Source organism: Phlebotomus papatasi, chromosome 2 (genome assembly GCF_024763615.1).
Source record: "Phlebotomus papatasi isolate M1 chromosome 2, Ppap_2.1, whole genome shotgun sequence".
Taxonomy (NCBI): domain Eukaryota; kingdom Metazoa; phylum Arthropoda; class Insecta; order Diptera; family Psychodidae; genus Phlebotomus; species Phlebotomus papatasi.
The window spans coordinates 85098623-85124483 of NC_077223.1; the positions used below are offsets into that span (position 1 = coordinate 85098623).

The window sequence follows — 25861 nt, forward strand, 5'->3', positions numbered from 1 at the left end:
TTGGTGTGTGAAAAGTTCTTATCAACAAATTTTCGCAGAGTGAGCTTGAGCTTCAATTTTCACCTGAACGGTTCGTCAGTGTGAATTGTGACTCGGTGTTGGAATCCGAAAATTGTGCTCATGTAAGATAGAGGGCTAAATCCGCCAGAAATAAGGATTTTTGCCAGAAGTTAGTTTGGTGGACATTGCCTTTGAATAAGGGACAACGATATTTGTACTAAGGGATCAAAGTGAAGAATAATTGAAGATACAAAATGTATTCGTCCTTCAAATATCTTCGTCCAATTGTGGTTTTTGCAGGAGTTATCGGAATGGTAAGTACGATGAAAGGTGCACGTCACATCCTTATCCATCAATGAAGGTTTTGTGCAGTGATTCACCCGAATGACTCGGTTTTTTTGTGATTGCATGTGAAGAAATTGCAATTAAATGATGGGTTTGGCTCTACCTGAACAAAAGTCTTGATTCATGATCATGATTCAAAGACACAAAGTTCGATATTATCAGCTAACCCACCCAGCATAAATCGCCATAATTACACTTAATCGTCAGTGGAATTATGCTCTTAAGCTCATAGATTTTCGCTCAGAAAAAAAGAGCTGTGGAACATGGAAAAACGGCGAACAAGATGCGAAGCGGTGGTTGATAAAGACGCCGAAACATCATCAATAACAAGACTGTGTCGTGATTTTGATTAAAGACACATTACACTAGGCAATTCTTATCACTTACACACTCTTTCTCGCAATCGCAGCTGCAATCGCTACTGTGGATAGCCTTTGCCATTACCGCACTCACCGCCTATTACTGCCACATGAGCTTCCAAGATGTATGGCCGAGTGTAGGATCCCTCTTCGAGCTCACTTTCTTCCACGTGTACTTCCGTGGACCCTGTGAACTACCCTACTTCCCTCCCATCGATTTTGGCATTGTAGACAACCTGCCCCTTCTAGATCCCATCGATGTCCATGCAATGGCCTGGGCCTACCTCATCATCTCCTTCTTCTGGCTCATCAGCTCTCTTACGATAATCTTAAGTGAGTAAACAAATTTAATATATATCTCATGCAGTATTACAGAGGCATAGGAAAACGCGCCCTATCTTTGAAAAATTCAAAGATTCAAAAACCAAATCGGCTTAAAAATGAAGCTTCTGTAACGGTGTTATCACACTTGCACATTAAAATTTTAATGTGATTCACATTAATTGTCGCTTGTGAGCATCCAAATATGTTACTTGTGTCTTTAAGTCACTTAATATTTGGGGTTTTTCTATTTATTGATAAAAATGTGGACTTGGCCTGCAAAAATAAGTTTAAATTTACCTAAAGCATAAATATTTTTCACATTAAAAAATTAAAGAGAAAATCGCATTAAATCAATCTATAAATCTATAAATCAATTTATATCAAATTTAGCGGGCCAAGTCTACCTTTTTTATCAACAAATAGATCAAATTTTGAATATAAAATGATTCAAACACACAAATTACACATTCGGACCCTCACCAGCGACAATTAAATGTGAATCATATTAAAATTTTAATGTGCAAGTGTGATAACACAGAAAGTCTTGCAGGTTTGGCACATACTATGGCTTCGAACTTTAAACACTTCATATTTTCCATATTCTTTTAATCGATCTCACTTAATTTTTTTTTTCAAGAAATGTGTGACTCAATACTAGATATTAAAATATATTATCATAAAAGAAATATAGGAAAAATATGAATTGTTGAAGCATGATAACTTTCCTTTACGTCAATACTAGATAAGAGTATTTTAAGGATTAAATTCTATCTTTAAGTATAACAATTGAATTCTATCTTTAAGCTTGAGACAAAAATTTTCCCTTTAAATCTTTAAATTGAGCTTTAATACTTTGTTTTGTATTCTTCGATACTGATCTTTAATTTTTCCTGCAATGCATAAAAATTTATATTTTGAATTTTTCAATAACAGAAAACTTATTTTAAGTAATTTAGTGAATAGAATCCAAACTTCAAACACTTCATACTTTTCCCTATATTCTTTTCTTAGTATCTCAGGAGAAATAAAAGAAAATTCACATTATTCGAAAGCATGAACGTTCGAAGGGAGAGTACTTCACCCTATAGTAAATAAGCATAGGGGAAAGTACTCTCCCTTCGAACGTTCATGCCTTCGAATAATGTTAATTTCTTTTACTTTTTCCACATGATTGCCATATAATTATCAATTTATTGATAATAAGCGAACTAATATTTAATAGAAATCTTTAAGTTTCTTAGGAAAACTTAAAGAAAATTTACATTATTCGAAGGTATGAACGTTTGAAGGGAGAGTACTTTCCCCTAGTAAATCAATAGAAAAGGGGATTTAAACCTTATCAATCTTATGGTTTTTTTTATTTTAAAAAATTAGTTAGGGGAAAGTACTTTCCCTTCGAACGTTCATGCCTTCGAATGTGAATTTTCTTTTAGTTTTTCTAAGAGACTTACACATTTCTATTAAATATTAGTTGGCTTATCATCAATTTTTGATAATTTAGTGTAAATCTCTTACGATAAACAAAAGAAATTAACATTATTCAAAGGCATGAACGTTCGAAGGGAGAGCATTTTCCCCTACAAATATCTTGCAAACGATTTGTTATTTTCAAAGTTTTAGTCTTTTGTTAAGGGTGATCCATTCCCTTTTTTGCTGAAAACAGTTTCTGTTTTTTGGGAAGTTGGTAAAGATTTCTCCATATGAATCACTCCTTGACTTTTGTTCAGGAACAGTTTATCCAAAATACATGAAATACTTAGTATTTTGTATTTAGAACAAGGCATATTTTGTAATTATTTTAGCACTCATTGTTATTGTAATATTATTTAAATTTAAAGAGTTTTAAATTTCTTTGAGTACTTGAATGACTTTGACTTTGAATGACTGTTTTTAATGGTCATCTTTATTATTGTATAGTGTACTAATTTTAATAAAAGCATAAGGTTAAACACAAGGATTTGTGTAAGTCTGTTATTAATTTTACTAAAAAGAAGAATAATGTATAAGTTTATTATTTCGTGTAATAACATATAATGTTTAAAAAAAAGATTAAATATGTTTTATATCGAAAATTACACAAAATATGTTAGTGAAAGTCTAAGTAATGACCTAGACATACTTAAGACATAAGTCGAGAGACGGCTAAACGTAATTATAATCAAAATAATGATTTGACTAAATTCATATCAGTTTCGGACTAACAATCCCATTTTTCGGCTTAAGCCGAGAGACGAATTAGTCAGAAACTGATGGAAATGTAATCTGCTCATTCGGCTTAAGTCGTAAGCGTATATGTAAGGCATAAGACTCAAGAGCCTTAGGGGGGAAGTGGGGAGCCATTGAAAATGGTGCACCTTTCAAATTCGGATTTCTGACCTATTTTTTTAAAATAAAATTGAGACCTATCGTGATACAATTTAGATGCATAAATAGATTGAGAAGCTAAATTACATTATGATGGCTCAGTTCCGTTTATGCATAGAAGAAAAATCCAATTTTTTAAAGCCCCACTTTCAAATGCACCCCACTTCCCCCTACAGAAAATTATTTTTTTGGACAAGCCTGAAGTACAGTTGACCTCTGGCGGGCAGTAATAAAAATTTTATTAATTGATCTTAAAAAGAGAACGAATATCCTTCCTTAATCAATTCTCCGTCCCCAATACGTTTGGAAAATATTTGTGAATGTAAAATATAATATCTGTTTTTTTATTGCAATCAGGGCAATCACAACACTGAACAGGATAAACGCTTTTAAGACACCGACTTCATCCTTTTTAACGATTCCCGAGTGCTAGAGAAATTAATGTAATAAATAATGTTTAATTTAAGGCATCAGCAAAAAGTTGATATCTCTTACAGTTCACAGAAAAAATATTTTGTAAAATTGTTCGTAATTGTTTGTGAATTCATACTGGGGACTTATGAATGGCTCGTAAAACATATAACTCACCGAAAATTTCGTAAAAGTCTGTACTTTTTTCATAAACATTGTTCGTAACATAATCCCTTGACAAACCTTTTTTGTTCGTTTACGAACATTTATTCGTAAATGCTCGTATACGTACAAAGAAATGTTCGTAAAAAATTGTCATTTGTTTGTATACATAGTTTTGTAATACAAACAAAAGTGTACGAACAAATGTTTGTAAAAGAACAAAAAAATGCTCATCAAAGGATCATCCTACGAACAATGTTTGTAAAAATTACAAAATTTTACAAACTTTACGATACGATACGATTTACGAGTATTTTGTAACTCCCCAGTAGGTATTCACAAACATTTACGAACAATTTTACAAAATATTTTTTCTGTGTTTAGTAGAGCCTTTAAGACAGACTAACAATCAAATATATTTAGATTTTTAAAATACTTTTCCAAAATGTTATCCCCTGTACGAGTGGAGAGTTGATTAAGTATACTTCTTGTCTCTTTCCGCTCTAATTTAGTAATAAAATTTTATTTATTATTATCTGACTAAAGAGGTCAACAGTGCTTATCCAGACAATAGCATTCACTGTATAGGATATCACTACCTTAAATTGCTACTCTTTGCATTGCTTTTTACACCCTTATCTTTCCGTTGATTATTTCTTCGGCTTTTTAAATTAAATATTGCTTTTGTGAAGAAAAATTACACGAGTTTAATAATCTTGTTAACAATACCGTCAGCTATAAAATCATAATGATAAAGTCTTTGATTGGTATTCCGATATTGACTAAGCACGTTATACTTTCATACTTAATGTTGTCAGTTTCTTATTGATAAGTTATATTTGTTGTTGATTTCAGCTTGTAAGGAGGAGTATATAAGATATGCAAACATCTTTCTCTACATCTGGATCTTTATCACCCTTGCGATCTCGATCGTGGACATGGCCCTGGGAATTCTATTTGGACTAGATTATGGCGTCATAATGGTAAGATATTTTTTTTTTTAGATTCTTTTATTATTTCTCTTGTAATGATTTCTGAAATTTTAGGATGAAGCTCATAGCGTAGGACTCGCAGGAGCTACGATCAACCATGCGATCCTCCTTGCAGCACAAGCATCCGCAGGGGTTTTGATGGGAGTGGCATTCCGGGGATTTCTCCTGTGGCTCATTAATATTTTCTTAGCTCTCTATCTCTTCACGCACACTTTCAAGATTTCCGATCACAATCGCATGAAGGTTAGCTTTTTGAGATTTATTTGAAACCCGATAAGATGTGTCATGCGTTCTTAACAATTAATCCCGTAATGAAAAAGTAATATTTGAGCAATTTGGTTTATTTTCCAATACTTTTCCAAAATGTTCATTATAAGAGTTCTCCAATTTTTTTCTTTTATTTTTTTTGTGTTTTACAGAGCGGAGTAGATAATGTAACTTTCGCTTCGGAACCGCACTCACTGAATAGAACAACAGAAAAACCAATCGACGCATATGGATTTAGGTAAGATCCTAAAATAATAATTAGATTTTCGATTTTATATTAATTTTGTTTTCAATTAAAATCAGCACGCGTCCAACCAGCACCTGGCAAACACCTAGTTCCTTCCATCCCGATCGACACCCCGTTGTGGATGATCGCGACTACCGACGAGGCGTTGTATCCACCTACGAACTTCATCCGCAACAGCATCACCCACCGCCACCGGTGACTCGACGTCGTGACGATGACGTAATCCTACGACGCGATGCTGCACAGAGTGTAGCTCGTGAGATTAACCATCGCAATAGCTTCAGGAATGAACCCGGAGTCCCTGCTCCGGACTACAGTCCACCAATGCCCAGAAGCAATCCCTATGAAAATCGTCCTGCCCTCAAGTCAGCCCTCAGACAGTCGAGGTACCAGTAATTAATTTATTAATTCATTGAATCCACACCAATTCAGTGACATTTTCACCCAGAATATGAATAAAAGAAAATTTGAGGAAATACATGGTCCATTTTAATCTTGTCTTGCTCAATTATTGGCCAAAGCTCAAAGCTAGAGATGGGGGAATTCTTTACAAAATCAAAAAGTTTACTGTCAACAATTCTGTCGTTATACAAAAATTTTGTTGGGAAAATTTCAACCAATAGGAAAGGAATATTTGTAACATGGCTGACACCTTCTCCTAGTCTGCCTATTAGTCAGCAATTCTTTTTGTATTTAAAAATGTGTTAAGGACTCGGTTGAGGTTGTTTATGCTTAATTGGTTTAATTAATATTGAGATTGTACACTTGAAGATTGTGATCCTAAAAGAAATACAAAGAATAAAGTGCCTAATTTAGGTTATTACAGTAATCTTCTAAATTCGAACGCTCGGGGGGTATTTTTGGCATTTCTCACCTCCCAAATTCGAACGATTTTTTCAAAACTAATGGCTCCGGCACACCTTTTAGATCAGGAAAATTTCATGAAGTCGAAATTCCAATCCTTTTCCTTTTCACATGCTTTGCATATGTCTATCTCATTCCCTCACACTCTTCTTCTTGTTTTAAACATCACTCCAAATTTAATTTAGCTCAATCGAATTTGGTATGCGAAAGAATGAGATAGTCATATGCAAAATATGTGAGAATGAAAGGGATTCGAATTTCTACTTCATGAAATTTTCTTGATCTAAAAGGTGTGCCAAAGCCATAACGAAATTTATGAGAGATTAAATTGTACTTTGAATCAAATTCTCGTACTTTCTCACAAGTCTTAGTAGTAACATACTTTACTAAATTTAGTAGTTCCCTTTTCATTTTATACGATCATAATGTGTGTAAATATTCAGGAAACAGCACAGAAATATGATTTTCAATCATCCACAATACGAATTTTTTAACATAACCCCAAAATTCACATTTTGAATCCAAACGTCGTTCGAATTTGAGAGATTCAGATTTGAGAAACTCTACTACTGTATTAAAAAATACGTAACCTAGAACGATATAGTTTTCAGTAGTCAAAAGTTCTAAGTTCTAAGTTATTAAATGTTATACTAATTTATAAAATAATAAATTATCTATGTATAATAGGGCGTTTCAACTAGGAAAAAAATTTTTTGGCACTATTCTCACGGTGCTGTATTTGATGAGATAAGAAAGTTTTTCTTCTACGACCATATGATCAGACGCTGTTTAGAGGTGGCTGAACGACCCTCTCTGTAGTGTAAAATCCGGTAAAATCAGAAATTTGTTCTACAGAGAGGGTCGTTCAGCCACCTCTAAACAGCGTCTGATCATATGGTCGTAGAAGAAAAACTTTCTTGTCTCATCAAATACAGCACCGTGAGAATAGTGCCAAAAAAATTTTTTCCTAGTTGAAACGCCCTAATGTATAATCTAAATTTGTAAGCATAACCCAAAATTAAGGATTCTAATAAATAAAAGAATTAGAAAATAGATATTATTTTTGATTAGTAAAAATAAACTGGTTAATGAAAGAGTTCAAACAATAAAGTAAAATTCCATGTTGATCACTAACTCATAAATTATCAAAAGTTATTACTATAAATTTTGTTCTAGGTATTAAGATGGCTCATAAACTCTTCTTCTCAATTCGGGTTTTACTTTCAATTTTTCCATAAAGGTGCACATTCTACTACAGCCAAAGAAATTTATTAAGGTTTCATAGGGAGCATACAAATTCATGTTATCTAATAAATTTAATTAAAATCTAAGTATTGAATAAAATTATTTAGTTTTCTTTTCAGCGAGCTAAATATCTCAAGATATTTAGTATCTCCATTAAACTACTTTTATTTAGGTCATATATTCATTAAAATGTACTTCAAGGGAAGAAATTGACGTGTTTAATTCTATAAAATACAATCTTTTAGGTTATGATCACCGAGAAAAAAAGAGGGTGCGATTAACTTTTTTTCCTCGTAACTTTAGCACTTTTTAGGTATAAAATATATCAACATTTTTTAATGTTAATTTTACACCTTTTTAAGTGTAAAATTAACATAAAAAAGGGTAACTTTAACTCTTAATATACCTAAAAAGCATAATATTTACACCGATTTCGGATTTCCGAGTTGGATGGTCGGGAGTTGGCAACTTTTACCTCAACCGCGGGTTTTCCCGGGTTTTTCATGAGTTTTCGCATGAATTCTCAGTGGTGAAAAGTCGGTGAGCAGCATTAATATACTTTACTCATTATTTTCCTTGAAATGACGTATGGGAACAAACGTGGTCTTTTTTAGTACTTGAGAACAGTAATGTGCTAAAAAACATGGCACTTTTTCATTGGAATAGCACCATTATGGTTCTTATCGCGAACGTTTGATGGTTTTAGAACACCACGAGGACTGGGGAAAAGAGTCAAGATAGTCGATAATGCAGAGCCACTTGAGAACAGTAAAGTGCTAAAAAATGTTCAGGAGAAACATGTACCTTTTTCACTTTTAATTTGAGGGAAAATGTTTAGGAATGTTAGAAAATATGTCCGCTTTTCTCCAGAACATCATTCTTTTAACTCATTCCGGACCGCAGCATATGCTGCAATCCAATTTCACCATTTTTTAATCAAAAATATCTAAGCTCAGGAATTAATTAAGGTGCTACAAAAAATATCTTACATTTGGACATCCTTATAGTTTGTAATCATCCACAAGAATAGGATGTTTATCAGTTCTGAATAATTAAAAAACAATGTTTTTCATAGAACATTCATATGCTGCTTTGGGTACTCAGAGTCCCAAAAGAGACGAAAGGTTTAATGGAAAATGAAGATGTATTTTTTAGCACTAACTGTTCTCAAGTGTTTATGCATTTGTCGACTTTTTCTTTGTGTTGGTTGAGAAGAAACACTTGAGAACAGTAAAGTGCTAAAAGAAATGTTCATTCTTCCTTATAATAGCACTAGGGTAAGTGTACCAAATTTCGGCCAGCTTGCAATTTCGACCACCGCTTTTGTTCCTCAAAATTCCATGAATTTTTAATTTTTGTAAACTCTAGAGAACAAACAGTGCAAAATAGTAGCAAAAAATGTCCATTCTACGATCGAGATGATGTGAAAAATACTTTGCAAGAATTCCGGAAGGACACAGTACTATGAGAACCAAGGTGGTCGAAATAGGCCACCAAAGCTATGTCTACATTTTTATTCATATTAAAAATGCATTAAGAATGATTTTAAAGGCAATAAAGACGATAAATTGTCTACAAGATTCCAAGCAACACTCCTTAAAAAGAAGTAACAACTAAAAATTCAATTTGTATTAAAAATATTACATTTAAAACCTAAGACTTTGGCGCTTGCAAGCAACTATGCCGAAATTTAGCACACTTTACCCTATATTAGTCTGGTAATTTTTTTTCATAAAATTTTCAACAAGAGTAAACTATAAGAACGCTTCTATAATCAATCCTTTGGCTCAGAGTTTACAAATAATTCCAAATACAATTTATTAACGAAAGTTTTTTGGGTAATATATTACCCAATGTTTCATGAAATATTCCTCAATTTTGTCAAAGATCATCACACAGCGTTCCCATTGGACTTATCATCTTTTTGTGACCGAAGCAAAAAGCCACAGAACATCGAACATTTGTGGAAACGTGTCAGACACTGTTGCGATAGCAGGATGCCCCCCTGCAAAGAGGTTGCCTTCGCAGATCACTGATAAGAGGTCAGATCAACTTAAATACTGACCTCTCAGCGATAACACAGTTATGTGTTGCACGATTGCGAAAATATGTTTCTATTGAGACTTGGGATAAGTATTTCAGGAGATATCTTCCATATCCTGTAAGGGAGGATGTTTTGGGGTTCTGGGGAATTTTGGGGATTTTGGGGCAGCATGTTCATGGCGGTTACTATTCAAACTGAGCGATACTTTTTCCCGCGAAATCGCTGAGTTGCGAAAAGCTCTGTGGGTTTGAATGTGTGAGTGAGTTGACAATTTTCTTATCAAAAAGAGGCAGCAGAGAATTTTCAATTTATTTATATCCTCGGGATGAAAACAGCGTAATTCTGCGTCCGAGTGATCATTTGTGGACCAGCAGTTGTGCCGGGAACAGTGTTTGGTTTAATCTTGGTAGAAAATTGTGGAGAAAATCTCGAGTGAAAATGGTGCTGTGTCAGTCAATGGTTAGGGCATGCCGGGTAGCTATTAGGGGTCCGGGAAGGGTTTTTCTGGTCAAATCACATGCTCCAGCTGCAGCTGTGGTATCCCGCTCTTTCAGTCTACAAACTATCTGCCATGCAGGTAAGGAAAATTCTGGGAAAATCGTAAAAACATGGGATTGAGGTTAGGTTTTTCTGGGGCACTTCCAGACCGAAGATACACGGATAAACATGAATGGGTATCTGTTGAGGGAACAGTGGGTACTGTAGGGATTTCACAGTATGCCCAGGAGGCACTTGGGGATGTGGTTTATGCTCAGTTGCCGGATGTTGGTACAAATCTCAGCCAGAAGGATGAATGTGGAGCTCTGGAGAGTGTGAAGGCAGCCAGTGAATTGTACTCACCGGTGTCCGGAAAGGTGACAGAGAAGAATACAGCTGTTGAGGATACTCCTAGTCTCATTAATACATCATGCTATGACAAGGGATGGCTGTTCCGGGTGGAACTGAGCAAACCTGAAGAAGTTGATGCCCTGATGGATGAGAAACAGTATAAGGAATTCCTCAAGAATGAGGATCACTGAGCTTTTGATACTGTTATCCGGGATAGATTCATTTGTCGCCAGGAGAGTTGTTGTGCCATCTCGGCACAAGTAGCTCGTCCACCAAAGCTTATCAACCCTGCTTCCAGGGCGAAAGACAGTTCAAACATAAACTGATAAACTGCTGCAATTTTTTCATTTGATTCCTAGTTACGTAATATTGCTCCCTGATTTTAGCCACAATTGTAACTCGGTTGTATTAAAATTCATAAATACGAGATAAACTGGCTTTTATTGCTTACGATAAGGGCACTGAAGTCCGGGAATTGCGCGTCTGGGAACTGCGAGACAATCACAATCTCGCAATTCCTGGTGGGTCATCTCTAAACTCTCTCTCTCTCCACTCTTTCCCAAATATACTTCCCATCTTGACCTTCCCTGGCTTTATATAACACCCATGCTGACAATTACATGCTCAACTGGTCCTCTTGACCTCAACTGTCTCAGTCGGACTCCAAACAAATTTTTTCCCCGGTCAGGTCAATATCATCTCCGATGACTTTGATCGCCAGGAATAAAAAAAAATCCACTGAGATCGTCACATTTTCGCAAAATTCCTCCATCTTATCAGGATCGTACGATAATGTCTCCTAATTCAGTTCCACGGTGATTTCTTTGCCACTGATGAGAGACACACCTTCGCTGGATACCTGAGCAGAATTTAGATTTCTGATTAATTTACAATTAGCACAACCTTGAACTAGAGATATTTCTGGACTCACGCAAACAAATTTTTAGAGGGCACGTTCAATAATAAAAAAAAATGTTTTGCACTCGAAGCTCCTAAATTTCGTCATAAAAGAGTTAAACTTTGGCATCCTCCCGAGTGATAAGTAATTACTTTGCGGCGGAGAGAGGTGATATCACTGCGCTGTGTCAGGGCAATAAAATTGGGATTTATGCATTAGCTGGAAATCTGTTCAATTACTCATAAATTGGACAAAGAAGTGATTAATATTATATTTTACTAGAATTGAGAAAGGGTTTCATCACGATCTTAATTGCGCAGGTAAGTTAATTTTATGTCTACGACATTTCGTTATTTTTATTAATTAAAAACTGTGAAATTTACAATATTTATAGCAGAAGAAAGTGTGAAATATTTTATCCTTTTTTTAACTGACCAAACCAAAAATATTATTTAAATTTAGGCATGAAATAAACTTCAAATTGAATTGAAATTGAAATTAATTTTATAATATTTATTTGATTCTAATAAATATCATTTACGTTGCAATTGAATTATTTTAATCCTTTCGTGTTCTTCCATTGGCTGAAGCTTTGAAAGCTTTCAAATTTGAGCCCATCAGAGGACGTTGAGGGATTCTAAGTATTTTATGATTTTAAACATGTTATTATTATTTTACATGTTTTAGCTGAGGTTTCTTACAAAATTTCCTTCAGTTTTTTCTTTAGTAATTGCAAAAAAAAGCAATAAATACCTGAAACTTAGTCTGGAACACAAAGTATAGGGGAAGGTTTTGAAGCTTTGGGTGACGCATGAAGCATGCGTTTTCGATTTTACCTTACACGCTCACTTCCCTATCCATATTCAGAGCGGCAATGGCTCATTTATTCATTTGACCGATTCTTACAAGATTGACAGCTTATGCTCATACTGAAAATAAGTGATGCTGTTTTTGTTTTAAATTAAATCATAAAAGCATTTTAAAATCAAAAATTAGTAAGTTGGAAATTTGCATTTTAGAATGTTCTGGCATGGGTTACAAACATAAGAACAAGCAAAAAATGTAACTACGATAGAGGTAATAAATTTACAAATATTTCATTGATTAATTACTGATTTTAAGCCCTGCCTAAAAAATCTAAATTTAACCAAATCGATTGAAAAAGGCCCTCTAGAGTGGCTAAGCTTTGAGCTTTAAAAATTTAAGATGGCGACTTATGGTCGTAATACAGTAGAAATAGACTCTCTCAAATTCGGGCATTTGGGACCGAAAAGTCACCCGAATTAGAAAGAAATTCGGGCATCAAATTGTTTGAAATGCAACGATTTTTTGTTTACCTGCATACTCATATTAAGTTTACATGCTCATATTAACTGTAAATTTCATGAAAGCCCTTTAATAATGCAAAATAACTTCACAACTGAGATAAAGCATGGCAAATTTGAGCATATCTGCTTCATTTGATAACACTGTGCGACACGTTGTAGCCGTCTTTGACGAGAGTGCCTAAACTTGTTAGAGGGTCATTTAAGGGTCTCAAATCTGAAGTCCGTTTGTCCGGGTTACGTCTAGATTTTTTTTAAAAATGCATTTTTAGTTTTTTGCTCTTTTCTAAAACTCAAAAATTTATATCTCCGGTCCTAATTATCCGGTGGTAGTCAAATAAAGCTAAAATGACGCGTAATTTCATCCCCTATAACTCTTGTAAACATATCAAGAACCTACGATGAAAATAAAGTATATTTTTTAAAGATTTTTTGAAAAAGTGCACACAAAATTGTGCATTTTTCTGTGTTTTTTCGATCTTCCAATAATTTTCCCACTTAAATAGAACACTTTATGCCCCAATTACTATGCATAAAAGTGAGTGAGTCAATTTCTCTCGGTCACTAAAGAGCTCGCGGGTGTGAGTGGGACGAGTGGGAGTTTCAAAAATTTGCCCTCTGATATCTCTGAGTTAGAGCAGTAAAGTAGGGTAACTACGAAATTTCGGTCCGCTTGCAATTTCGGTCACTTCTTTTATTCCTCAAATTTTCATGAATTTTTAGTTTCTTTTTCATACTCTGAGATTACACAATTCAATAAATAACAAAAAATGTCGCTTCTATAAACGAGAATAGGGGAAAGTGCCCATGCTTTGCACGGTGGCAAGCTTTACATTGACTAATTTTTTTCTATGTTTCTGAATAAATACGACTCCGCAATATATTTTAAAAACAGGACACTTTCGTCTAGTTATTAAAATATGGAAGAAATGAGTCACATTTATTGAAAAACATACGAAAAATTTAGTCATTGTAAACCTTGGGACCGTGTAGTAAAGCATGGGCACTTCCCCCTATGTCAAAAAGACTTTGGTTGGAATAATTACGGAAGGGCAAGGAGAGAATCAGAGCAGCCGAAATACTACTTAAAGAGCTATGTCTATATTTTTATTAATTTTAAAATGTATTAAGAAGGATTTTAGAGAAAACAAAGACGATAAACTGTCTATAAAGGTTCCAAGCAACACTCCTTAAAAATAAAAGTATAACAAAAAAAAATCAATTTGTATTAAAAGTATTACGTTTCAAACGACTTTGGCGCTTACATATTTATAACTATGCCGAAATTTGATACACTTACCCTAAGATTTTTCAATAACTTTAGGTTCATTTTGTTGAGCTATTTGAGAAATTGTAATTAAAAAAAATTATTCTGACGGTAGTGAGAGGTGGGGCTAGATTGTTATACGACTTTTTCACTTATTTCTAAATGAAGCTGGTCCTTACAATTATTTTATTTAGATCCACAATTAATTTGTTTATCCAAATTACATTATGATGAAACCCAGTTACTAATCAAGGTAGCCCCACCTCCCCGTACCTTAGTTTTCAGGATACTACAATGCAGAGAAAATTGATATTTTCAAAAATCTTCTGATATTTTTAAATTTTCCAGAAATCTGCTTATGCGATTTCGATCATTTAAAATTCATTTTGTAAAGCTAAGGTAGTAGACAAATTTTGAAATGTAAATCGAAAAATGATAATGCAATTCACGAGATATTGCATAAAGCTTGACAAGGCTTTTCTATATAAAAAGACTAGTTAAAGATTTAAAAAAACAGCATAAGGTAAATTGGTACAAGTTGGACAGTGGTACAAGTTGGACAGTGGTACAAGTTGGACAATAGTACGATTTGGGCAGGGCTTTTTGTCTTGATAAATTTAGTGCTTCATTTTTATTTGTATATTTTTAATGCTTTAGTTTTATAATTTGGTTCCTTGTGCTTAAAAACAAATTTTGTACTGTTTTTATCAAGAAAAAAGCCATGTCGAACTTGTACTGGCGAATTGTCCAACTTGTAACACTATTTCCAAATTATATCACTTTACCCTATTTCTCCCAAATTTACAAAGAAAAAATTAAAACCAAATATGTTCTGTTTGCTGATGAGTTAAACTCGATCTTGAATTAAAGATTTTTGAAAAAAAATGAAATTTGAATCTTTGGGACAATTTCATATAAAAAATACCATTTTAGACGAATTTACACAACGTTTCGTCTTGTGACCACCGTTCAAGTAACGATTTTAACTCATCAGCTAATAGAAAATATTTACGTTTTTAATTTCAGACGAACCTATATGAAAATCTTGTCCATCAAAAAGTTTTTTATAAAAAAAAATCCCCAAAAAATCAGGTCCCACTGATTGAATTTTGATTTTTTTTTTAAAAGAAAATTTCAGAAAATATATAGTTTATGTTGAAAAAGAAATTCTGAGAAAATATTCAGTTTTTTCTTTAGTCTTTTTGACCCACGGCTCTGAATTAGGGGGAAGTGGGGCACATTTGAAAATGGGGCAGCTTTGAAATTGGGATTTTCACCTATTTATAAATAAAATTGAGCCTTATCGTGATATAATTTATTTGCACAAACAGATTGAGAAGCTAAATTATATTATGATAAGACTTAATTGAATTTTAAAATAGGTGAAAAATCTCTATTTCAAAAGTGCCCCACTTCCCCATAATGGCTATTCTAGTAGGGAAATGCTATTATGATAGATTTTCTTCTCTCACAACAACTCATTGAGTTCCAAGTTACAAAACCAAGTAACACCCATTTGGATCCTAATTAAAATTGAAATCGAAGGTGTAATTTAATAATTTGTTTTAAAAATGAAATAAAGCAAAATTTTCGTACTCAAAGAATAAATTTTAAGTATTAAATTAGTCGTGGTGACGTTTCCGGAAGTCTCTTAATTATTTAAAGGTAATATGTAAAAGGCATAAATCTTGACCTTTTTCCTTTTTTGTTCTATCCCTTTTTCTGTGAGTTAAATAATTTCTTTTGCAAATTTTTGTAGTCTTATTCCAAGTAAAAATGCTTGTGCTTTTCACGGCTAATTCCAAATGAATTTTCTCAGTTTTCTTGGCCATAAAATCTGAATGGATGACCATTACTCTGAAACATTTCGCCAGATTCTTGGAAAATAAATATTTTCAATCGGTTAGTCTAATTTTAGTCATTTTCGCGCAAAATCTGTGATGGTATCACGTAGTTTTCCATTAAATGGTTCATTAAACTCATGAGATTGGCGGGATGCATCCTTTGCTGAAATTTGGCGGGAAGTTGACTCTCTGAACGAGGATGAACTCTTTCGTCATCACATGATGACCACGCGACAATATCTTAGACAGAGACAGAGGGTACTACCTTGGGAATCACGATATACCGACACTACCCGAAAAAAACCTGCCTCTGACCCCTCCTTGGGAAGCACCAACCCAAGTTCTGGTGAACACGTTTTGCGTCATGCGCCACGAGAGTGGAGAGAATCCTCACGCGATTTCCCCACCAAAGTACTCTCTGGCCAGAGAGACTCGAGTCAGTCGCTAGCCACAAGTCATTGAGCAGTGTTGTGCTGCTCCACAAGTCTCTGCCATTTGCCCAAATTCAACCAACATCTAATCACCTCCCAGAGACTGCCTTTGTGTTTGTGTTAAGTGTTTAAGAGCTTTTGAATAACGTCTGTGACCTCGTGGTAGCCCCAGTGTTTAGGTGTTTCAGGGAAGAAGGCTTCAGAGGGGTATTTCCTAGAGGACGTAGGAAGGACCTTCAGGACAAAGACTAAGTTATTGATCAGGGAAGAAAAAAGTGCGAGGGTGTGTGAAAGTGGGTGGAAAAATGCCATCTGAGAAGACAGTGTATGAACCCAATCCGGCTATCAGTCGGTCGGCCTATGTGTCCAGCCTGGAGCAGTACAGGGAACTCCATGAGCAGTCCCTTGAGAATCCTGCCCAGTTCTGGGGTAACATTGCCAAGCAATTTCATTGGGAAACTCCGGCAGATCCCGCCAAATTCTGCCAGTACAACTTTGATATCTCCAATGGACCAGTGTCCATCAAATGGATGGAAGGAGCCTCAACCAATATTTGCTACAATCTCCTAGACAGGAATATCAAGAACGGACATGGAGACAGTATTGCGTACTACTGGTAAGTTTATTGATTTTTCCACGACTTCCACACATCGCAAAAACCTTTTCTGCCATTTTCACCAAAATTCTTGCAACTCCCCCATTCAAGTGGAAATAAACAAAGTGAATTTGTTTATTGATTTCACACCCACGATTATACCTTAAACACTATACAGAAAATTGGCTCTCAATTAGTGTCCCAAAATCTTAACTTTCCTTCAAGAGATATCTAGACTTTATCTCTAATTGAGACTCATTGAATTAGCGCATTTGTGCTAACTTTGCCCAAAAATTTACGCTCATCTTTCCCAGAGAATTCATTTTTTGCTGCTATCACCAGACTCAGAATTACATCATCAGTCGCTTTTATTATTTGAAAGCCATTTGGGAGAAAGAACAGTGAGATAGTGAATGCTAACAGATTTTTGTGTAGAGTACCACAAAAATTCCAGTGTTTTGTGAGATAGTAAATAATATTATGACGAATATGCCTCGTGAGATAATTAAAATTCAGGTCAATTGATTCTTCATTTTATTTTATTGGACTAATGAGAAAACGATGGAATCAATTCCACAATATGAGAATGAATCCCACTATGTAATGATGAGTCAATCCCAGAACGTGAAGGAACCAATCCCAAAATCCTAAAACATTAAAATCAATCGGTAATGCTTGATAAAGCTTATTAGTTCTAAATCTATGTATTTTGAGGGTGTACAACTTAAATTGATTTTTAATTTATAATAATCAATTGAATTTAGTTTAGAAAATCCCCAAATGGGATAGGAAAAGTGCCCCTATTGATACCCAATTGATACTTAATCCCACAATATGACAAATTCAGTTCCCTTGTGGAATCCCAAAATCAATCCCAAGATTTTAGTGAATTCAATAAATATGGGAGACTGGGGCAAAAAGTAACAAAACGGTTATTTTATTTTTTTACAAGCTACCCTAGCGCCCCAGAAATTTCTAATTAGTGCAGTTTTATAGGAAATTTACTGCTCTACAACTTTGTGAAAGTAATTTTCCTCTATTTTGTAAGGAAATACATTTATCGAGCTGTTTTCTAAAAGGTAATTTTGTGACCATTCTCAAAAATGCTGGGGCAAATAGTACCAGGTAGGGTAAAGTGATATAATTTGGAATTAGTGTTACAAGTTGGACAATTTGCTGGTACAAGTTGGACATGGCTTTTTTTCTTGATAAATACAGTACAAAATTTGTTTTTAAGCACAAGGAACCAAATTATAAAACTGAAGCAATAAAATTATACAAATAAAAATGAAGTATACTAAATTTATAATAATAAAAAAAAACATTTATTAATGCCCCAAGCAAACAATTTAACATTTAAGGGAGTATATACAAATGTAAATAAATAAATAAATGTTTTATTAAATTTACAAAAGACAAAAAGCCTTGTCCAAATTGTACCATTGTCCAAGTTGTACCACTGTCCAACTTATACCACTTTACCTTATGGGATATTATCACATTTTGATTTGCTTTATTACGAGGTTTTACAAATTTAAAAAATAGCTAGGTGACATATTTTTATAGAACATTTATTCCTCTACATCTTTTTAAAACACAGTTTTCTCTATCTGAACGAGAAAAGCGCTTTTCAAGCTATTTTAGAAAAAGAAAAAACACAAGAGTCTGCTAATCGTTTGACCAATGCAAACAAAAAGCGGCGATATGCGGATATGATGTTTCTTCTCGCCGTGAGATGTCAGAAATTGCTTCCGTCTTTGTTACTTTTTGCTCCATACCTTTTGTTACTTTTTACCCCAAGTGGTCATTTTTAATAAAAGGATTTCTGGATAAAAGAATCTTTATAAAATTCTAATAGAGATAGTGGTCTCGTATTTAAAAAATCCAAATCATTTAGGAAATACTTACAAGTGCATCAATTTTTGGAAAATAAATAGGTAAAAATTGATATCTGTTGTAAGGAAACATTTCAAAAATAGGGCTGAAAATTTCAATATTTTTTATTTTCTGAATTCCTTGTTCGAATTCTAAGAAACTTACGACATTGAAGGAGGTCTATGGAGGTTATCTATGGAAAAGATTTCAAGCCGCAATCTCTTTTATCTTGGAAGATATTAAATTTTCAAATTTTCAATTTGTGACTTTTTACCCCAGTCTCCCCTGCTGCTTCATTGGGATTGTGGATTTTCAATTCCAAAAGTATGTAAGTTTAATAGGAAAATATTGCAGTGACAGTCAATTCCAAAACCAATCCCACCGCGGAATTTTAAAATTAATGCCTAAAATATTATTAAAATTGTCTATTGCAGCTAGAATCCCTAGCTCTTTCAAGTTAAGAGATCTGGAACTTAAGTTCAGCATTAGCTGGAAAATGCAAAATGTCTACGGAGTTCCAAATTGCAACTAAAACTATATGTTCAAGGATTTAGAATTAGGGTATTGGCATTCATTGGATGGGATTTGAAATTAAATTCCTGGGTGTTTCTGTTTAAGAATTTTCCATTTTTCTGTGTGTAGAAAATGAAAATTAACAATGTTGATTTATTTTAACGGGCAATATTTTGCGATTAATCTTGAGGTTTCATTGTGGGATTAGTTCTGCGATTGACTATTACTTAAGTTACTCTTCCTATCCTACATACTCCGATTACACATATTTTTGGGATTGTAAAATATAATGGCCAACGCACAATAACTTTTGTTTTGTAAACGTGTTTTGGACATTTCAATGAGAGTGAGTGAGACCGAGATCTAGTCATCTCGCTCACTCTTATGGGAAATTTCGAAAACATGTTTACAAACAAAAATTGTTGTGCGCTGGGCATAATGATCAGCGTACAATAACTTTTGTTCGTAAACATGTTTTCAAAATTTTCCATGAGAATGAGCGAGATGACTAAATCTATGTTTCATTCACCCAAATTGATATGTCAAAAACATGTTTACTAAACAAAAGTTATTGTGCGTTGGGCATAATGCCCAAAGCATAATAACTTTTGTTTAGTAAACATGTTTTTGATATTTCAATGAGAGTGAGTGAAATCTAGACCTAGTCATCTCGCTCTCTTTCATAGGAAAATTTGAAAACATGTTTACAAACAAAAGTTATTGTGCGCTGGTCATAATACAATGTTAATTGAATTTGACAATATTTCTATTTTGACTTTGGGATTCCCCTGTGGAATTGATTTTATCAGTCCTATGTACATCCCAAAAATTCTGCTAACGAGAATAATAGAAATAACTAGTCCTTTAAAGTGATAATACCAGTCACACTATGGAATCCAAAAACTAATACCAAATATCATCAAAATCTATCAACATTATTGTTAGAAATTGCTTCAATCCCAAAAATATGTATTATCAATGCATCTACAACAGTGATTAATGAAATGTTTATTGCTAGAAATGACGGTCGATATCTTATAGAAATATCCGTGTTGAACAATTTAGGAAATCCGATTAAAAATACATATGATTTTATTTCAGTCTAGGGGAAGTGCTTATAATTTTGGACAGTCTGCATATAAGCATCGATATCATAAGTTTGAAGTGCCATATTTTCAATACTAATTGACTTTTCTTGTTACTCTCTTTTCAGAAGGATTGTTTAGAAACTTGGCAAGCTATTTATCATCTCATTTTTACTAAAATTAGTTTTAATACGTTTAAAAATGAATTGATATGTAGAGGTGAATTTGACTCTTATTTTGGACAACTTGGTTATTAATTTTTACGACTTGTCTGTAAATTTGGACAGATAATCCGCCTCAACAGGATGCCCATTGTTCTTCATTTTATGAACCAATCTTACCAAGTCCTCTTCCTGGTCATGTAAGGGAAACGTGGAATGTCACAAGAAGCCCAGAAACTTTCCATATCATTCATTAAAGTGAGTTGACTTCGGTACTCCAAGTACGTGCGGATTTGCTCATTCCCTGCCCTTTCCGGGAGCCTTTCAAGGCATTTCTCACTGCATCTCTTTCGTAGAGATGATGCTCCTTTATTTCTCCAGGCATTTGTCCAACCTAGTCATCACAAAAGCTAAAACTTCACGAAATTTCGTGAGAAAAACACCTGTCCAAAATAAGAATCATCACCTCACTGGTGAATGTCTTAAAAAATTTCCCATTTTTCACACGAAAAATATAATTCACAAGGCAAATCTCACTTCAGGTCAAATGTACAAATCATCAGTAACGTGAATCAACACAATATTCAATGAATATTCAATAATATCACTCAAAAACAGCGAACAAACTTTGTTAGTACTTCACCAAAACTAAATAAGACTGAAGTAAGCCACGAAGTTCTGTCATATTTCTCGTAAGCAATTGCTCACACTGAATTTTCAACAAAGCAATTTCAACTCAATTCATATTCAAAATTTAACGTATTTAGTGTCAAAATCTTCCAAAAAGAACAAATATTTAGATAGAATTCATTATTCATCAAATATTGGAATAAAAATCCATCATTTTAATCAATTTATTTTTAGTGTCCAATGTTATCCTCAAAGTGTCCAAAATAAGAAACTGGACAAAATTAGAAGCATTTCCCCTATAGAGTTTATAAATAATTCAAATATTTTATCAGAAACTTTGAATAACATTGTTGTAGTAATTAAGAAGTTCAAGGGCACGTCATTCAATGCCAGTCTCGTAGTAAGATTAGTTTGTTGCTAAGAAGAGTTTCCAGATAACATTTTTTGATTATAAAAAATGCTATAATTGTAAAGTTTAATCATACTTTTGTGTTTTATTACATATACAGCGGTCCTTATTTTTAATTTATTCATAAAGTAATTTTGTCACTATAGATAAGTTCAAATGGGCATGGACGGCCCTAAGTATATCTATACCTATTCACACCTGTACACAAAAATCCTTGAATGAAACAACTTCAATATACTTTTAACCCATTCGCAGAATAACATTTTTTAGACAATACTTTGTGGATTTTTATGAATTTTTACACACTTTGGCAAAAACTTTTCTACAAATTCCCATATAACTTAGATTTACCGTTTTAAAAAATTAAATTATTTCTTATCTCATTCTTTATATTTCCTTTTTCAGTTTACTTCATCCACAACATTTCTTCAAATTTAATATTATTGTAAGGAAAACGAAAACTTAATTGCTATGTCGTAGAAAATGCTTAAAGTGCGCTTTGAGAGTCATAAATTTTATTTATTTATTTCCACAGAATCAGTTATTTGCAGCATAAAATATTATTAGGCTTTTTATCAAAAGGGTAATATTTGTAACACATTTTAAACAATTAATAATAATAAATATCCGCGACCCCAATAGGAATAATCGGTTGAGAATGATGATGATGATATAATAAATATTTCAACTTTAGAAAGATCTTAATAAAATGTATTAACAAGGAGTCCCGGTCAAAATCTCGAAAGCCGAAATCTCGAAAAGTTGAAAATCTCTAACGCCAAAATCTCAAAATGATCAAAATATGAAAGGGACGAAATTCCTAAAACTAATAACTCAAAAGAATCAAAATTCCGAGAACCAAAATTCCGATTAGTCAAACGAACGCTAAATTTCCGAAAATTCCAAAACCTCGAATGTTGAAATTCCGAAATGTCCAAAATTCCGAACAGCAATATTCCGAAAGAGTCAAAGTCCTGAAAGAAAACTACCGAATACACGAAATACCGAACGCTTAATACCCGAAAGGTCCGAAGTCCCGATCGTTAAAATCTCGTAAGGTCCAAAATCTCGAAAGCCAAAATACTGAATGCCATAATCCCGAGAAGTTCAAAACCTGAAAGTTATCCGAAACACCAAATTCTGAAAGGGTCGAAATTTCAAAAACCAAAATCTCGAAAGGACCAAAATCCCTAAAGCAAAATCTTGAAAGTCAAAATCCCGAACGGTCAAAATTACAAAAGCCAAAGCCGAATTGATAAGAATGTTGTAGCTACATCATCCGCGCTTTCTGGGGCAAAAATTTTTTGCGTGTTTTGGGAAATTATTTCATAAATACCTTCTGTATAATTTCGATTTTTTCAGGACTTGACCATTCGGGATAGGCTTTCGGGATTTTGACGTTCGAGATTTCGGTTTTGAGAATTCTAGCTGCCAGAAATTAACAGTCAATAAGCCGAGATACACACCTTTATATCAATCGAAGAAATGGATATAAAAATAAATTCTCAGCGTTTTAGTGAATTATGTGAATTAATTAATTTTTGTTTATTAAATTTTATAATATAATATTTTTCACCTGGTATCAAATAATGTTTTGTAGGTCAAAAGAGAAAATAAAATCAATTGTTTTGCTCGATAAGTTCTTATGGTTTGTGTCTATGATAATAGTGAAATTTTTAACCTTAAAATGTATGTTATATTATTTTTTTTATTTATTATTATTAAGAGTTTTAAAGTAAGAACATTTGTATCACAGAACTGATGCTATATCACTTAACTTTTATACAGCTGATTAGTTTATTTATATAGCTTAAAAATTCCTTCAAAAGACACAGTGATTTGGTCGTGAATATGTTTTGATCCTTAATGGGTTAATATGGTTAATGTACTTTCATTACTTGTCGCTTATGTAAAGAATTAACTATGTAAAGCTTATGTTAAGTAGCTCACAAAATATTTTGCCTATTTTGGTGGTTGTTGACACTCTTTTGATGGAAATTCAATAAAATTTGTAAGTCAATTTGGGGTTCACTGAAGGATTTTTTCGACATGTTATTATCAATAAGATTTAAAATTTTGTTGAAATCTAACAAGTTCTTCACGGTCAACAATTTTGAAAAATCATTATGTCACTTTAAAAAATTTAACTATTTGATGAATTTTTTTTGGAGGTCAATCTTTAATTATTTAGTTAGATAATTACCTACTGATAAGAAATTGACATGAAATCAAGAAATTCTTTTCACAAGAAGAGTTCTTTGTCATAAATACAAAGCCTCTTACGCCTCTTCTGTCCAATCAATAAATTGTGCTTTCACGGTCATTCTACTAACAAATTGGATGGAGAAATATCCTACCAGAAGGAATTCTTAAGCAAAGAATTTTCTTTGTTACAAGGACACATTTAGTATTAATAAGATAGAATTTACGTAATAGATTTGTTACGGTGTGCAAATATTTACCTAATAAAGATATGCTTAAATAACAATTTCGAAGAGAAACTCACAATGAATCATGGTCATTTGGCAGAGGAAAGACAGGTAATTTTGTCAAAGATTTCTCAAAATTTTAAATTATCTCTAGGCAACACCATATTCAAACAAATCCAAGAGAAAGTGTCCAAAAAATGGATTTGTTAAATGGACACCGATATAGCCCAATGAGTTACGGATGTTAACGTAAACTGATCTCAGGTGTTATTCATCAAATCTTTCTGTGCCAAAAATATTTAATGGAAGTGAGGCAAAAAATTGAACAAAGTGTTTATGTGTGAATTGTAAACTATTCACACACCATCAGAAGGCGAATTTAAAAATTTATTGAGAGTTTTCAAGTTTATTTATGCACAGACACTTTCAAAAAATAATTATATTGTGGAATAGCAAAAAAATGTTTCAGCTCAATACAAGAATCCCCCACTGAAGATCATTATATAAAACTAATACACATCATTCATACTGAAAAATCATTAATTCAGCTTTTGGAGGTCAATCATATACGTTCTAGAGACATTATCCACATACAATTTGCCAAGTAAATGATAGCGATGGAACGAAATTGGGTTTAGAGATAAGACATATTGCGGTTTACGAAGGGTTCAGAATGCCAAATTGCTTTCTAATGAGGCTCACGTGCGACAGGTTTGATCAAATAAGTTCAATCAGTTTCAATGATGAACAGGTTGTCAGCAAAGATGTTGCAACATTCTCTCTAGCTTCAAGTCTAAGGTCGGAACATTTTAACTTCTCAGTTTAATCTTTTGCTAACATTTAATAGAAATTGAAACAGAAACCAGAGAGTTTCTGTTATTGCTCAAAGTCAAATGATATTTTTTTGAATAAGTGCGAAGACAATAACTTTTAAGATTATATTAGAAAGGTTTTAGAGGGAGTATTAGGGTAAGTGTGCCAAATTCCGGCCAGCTTGCAATTCCGGCCCCTTTTTTTGTACCTCGAATTTCCATAAATTTTTAGTTTTTACATACTCTAGAGAGATTATACAATGCAAAAGAATAACAAAAAGTGTAACTTCGACAAACGAGATGACGTGAAAAAGACATTGGAAGAATTCCCGAAGGGCAAGGAACTATGAGAATGAAGGTGGCCGAAATAGGGCATCAAAGCTATGTCTACATTTTTATTCATTTTAAAATGTATTGAGAATGATTTTAAGGTAAATAAAGACGATAAACTGTCTACAAGATTCTAAGCAACACTCCTTAAGTAGAAGGAATGAAAAAAAAATCAATTTAAGATATTACATTTTAAACTTGAGACTTTGGCGCTTGCATGCAACTATACCGAAATTTGGCACACTTACCCTACCATAAATTGAAGTACAATTTCGAAGTTTTTGTAGTAAGAATTCATTTAAAAAATGCCAAAAATTACAGCATTTATAATTTGTAATGTGGAAACATTAAGTAATTATGAAAAAGAAGTAATTAAAAATAATGATAAATGATAAAAAAAAGATAAACACAACGTCATGACCCAATTTAAACATAAAACTCCATTATCACAAAGTTCAATTCAATAAATAAATTAATTAATTAATAAATATTGGTAATTTAGAACACAATGGCTCATAATTCATTGTACTTGTCGTATTCGTAAATGAATTTTTGAAATGGATTTTTGACATAAAGATTTTTGGCATTAATTTTATTACTCTGACTCATATTAGGTGAGATTGTGAACATATCGACCGCTCAGAATAAGAAACGAATAACTCACTGTAGGCAAATTTTACAGGAGAGCGATTTGAAGCCGATATTTTGCATGCAGAGTATAGGATTTTTCAGATTGAAAATTTCTATAACATTGAAAATAATTATTTTTAAAGTATAATATTGATAGGTAAGGTAGAGGGTATAA

General features: G+C 33.2%; 3 protein-coding genes across 3 annotated transcripts in view; all 3 read left to right on the forward strand.

Moving 5' to 3' along the window:
• The first annotated feature begins 54 nt into the window (after positions 1 to 54).
• On the forward strand, positions 55 to 5947 carry LOC129804821 (uncharacterized). The gene is made up of 6 exons (XM_055852451.1): positions 55 to 314; positions 755 to 1037; positions 4821 to 4948; positions 5012 to 5200; positions 5377 to 5462; positions 5528 to 5947. The coding sequence occupies exons 1-6, from the start codon at positions 255 to 257 to the stop codon at positions 5865 to 5867; spliced, it is 1086 nt and encodes a 361-aa protein (XP_055708426.1). The 5' UTR covers positions 55 to 254; the 3' UTR covers positions 5868 to 5947.
• Positions 5948 to 9855: 3908 nt separating this feature from the next.
• LOC129804822 (glycine cleavage system H protein, mitochondrial) lies at positions 9856 to 10885 on the forward strand. Its single transcript, XM_055852452.1, has 2 exons — positions 9856 to 10201; positions 10270 to 10885. Exons 1-2 carry the CDS (start codon positions 10063 to 10065, stop codon positions 10641 to 10643), a joined length of 513 nt encoding a protein of 170 aa, XP_055708427.1. The 5' UTR covers positions 9856 to 10062; the 3' UTR covers positions 10644 to 10885.
• Positions 10886 to 15915: 5030 nt separating this feature from the next.
• Positions 15916 to 25861, forward strand: part of LOC129804823 (acetyl-coenzyme A synthetase) — a 29094-nt gene continuing 19148 nt past the window's right edge. The window contains exon 1 of the mRNA XM_055852453.1: positions 15916 to 16833. Within this exon, the coding sequence (XP_055708428.1) occupies positions 16523 to 16833 (311 nt within the window). The 5' untranslated portion in view covers positions 15916 to 16522. The remainder of the gene's footprint in view (positions 16834 to 25861) is intronic.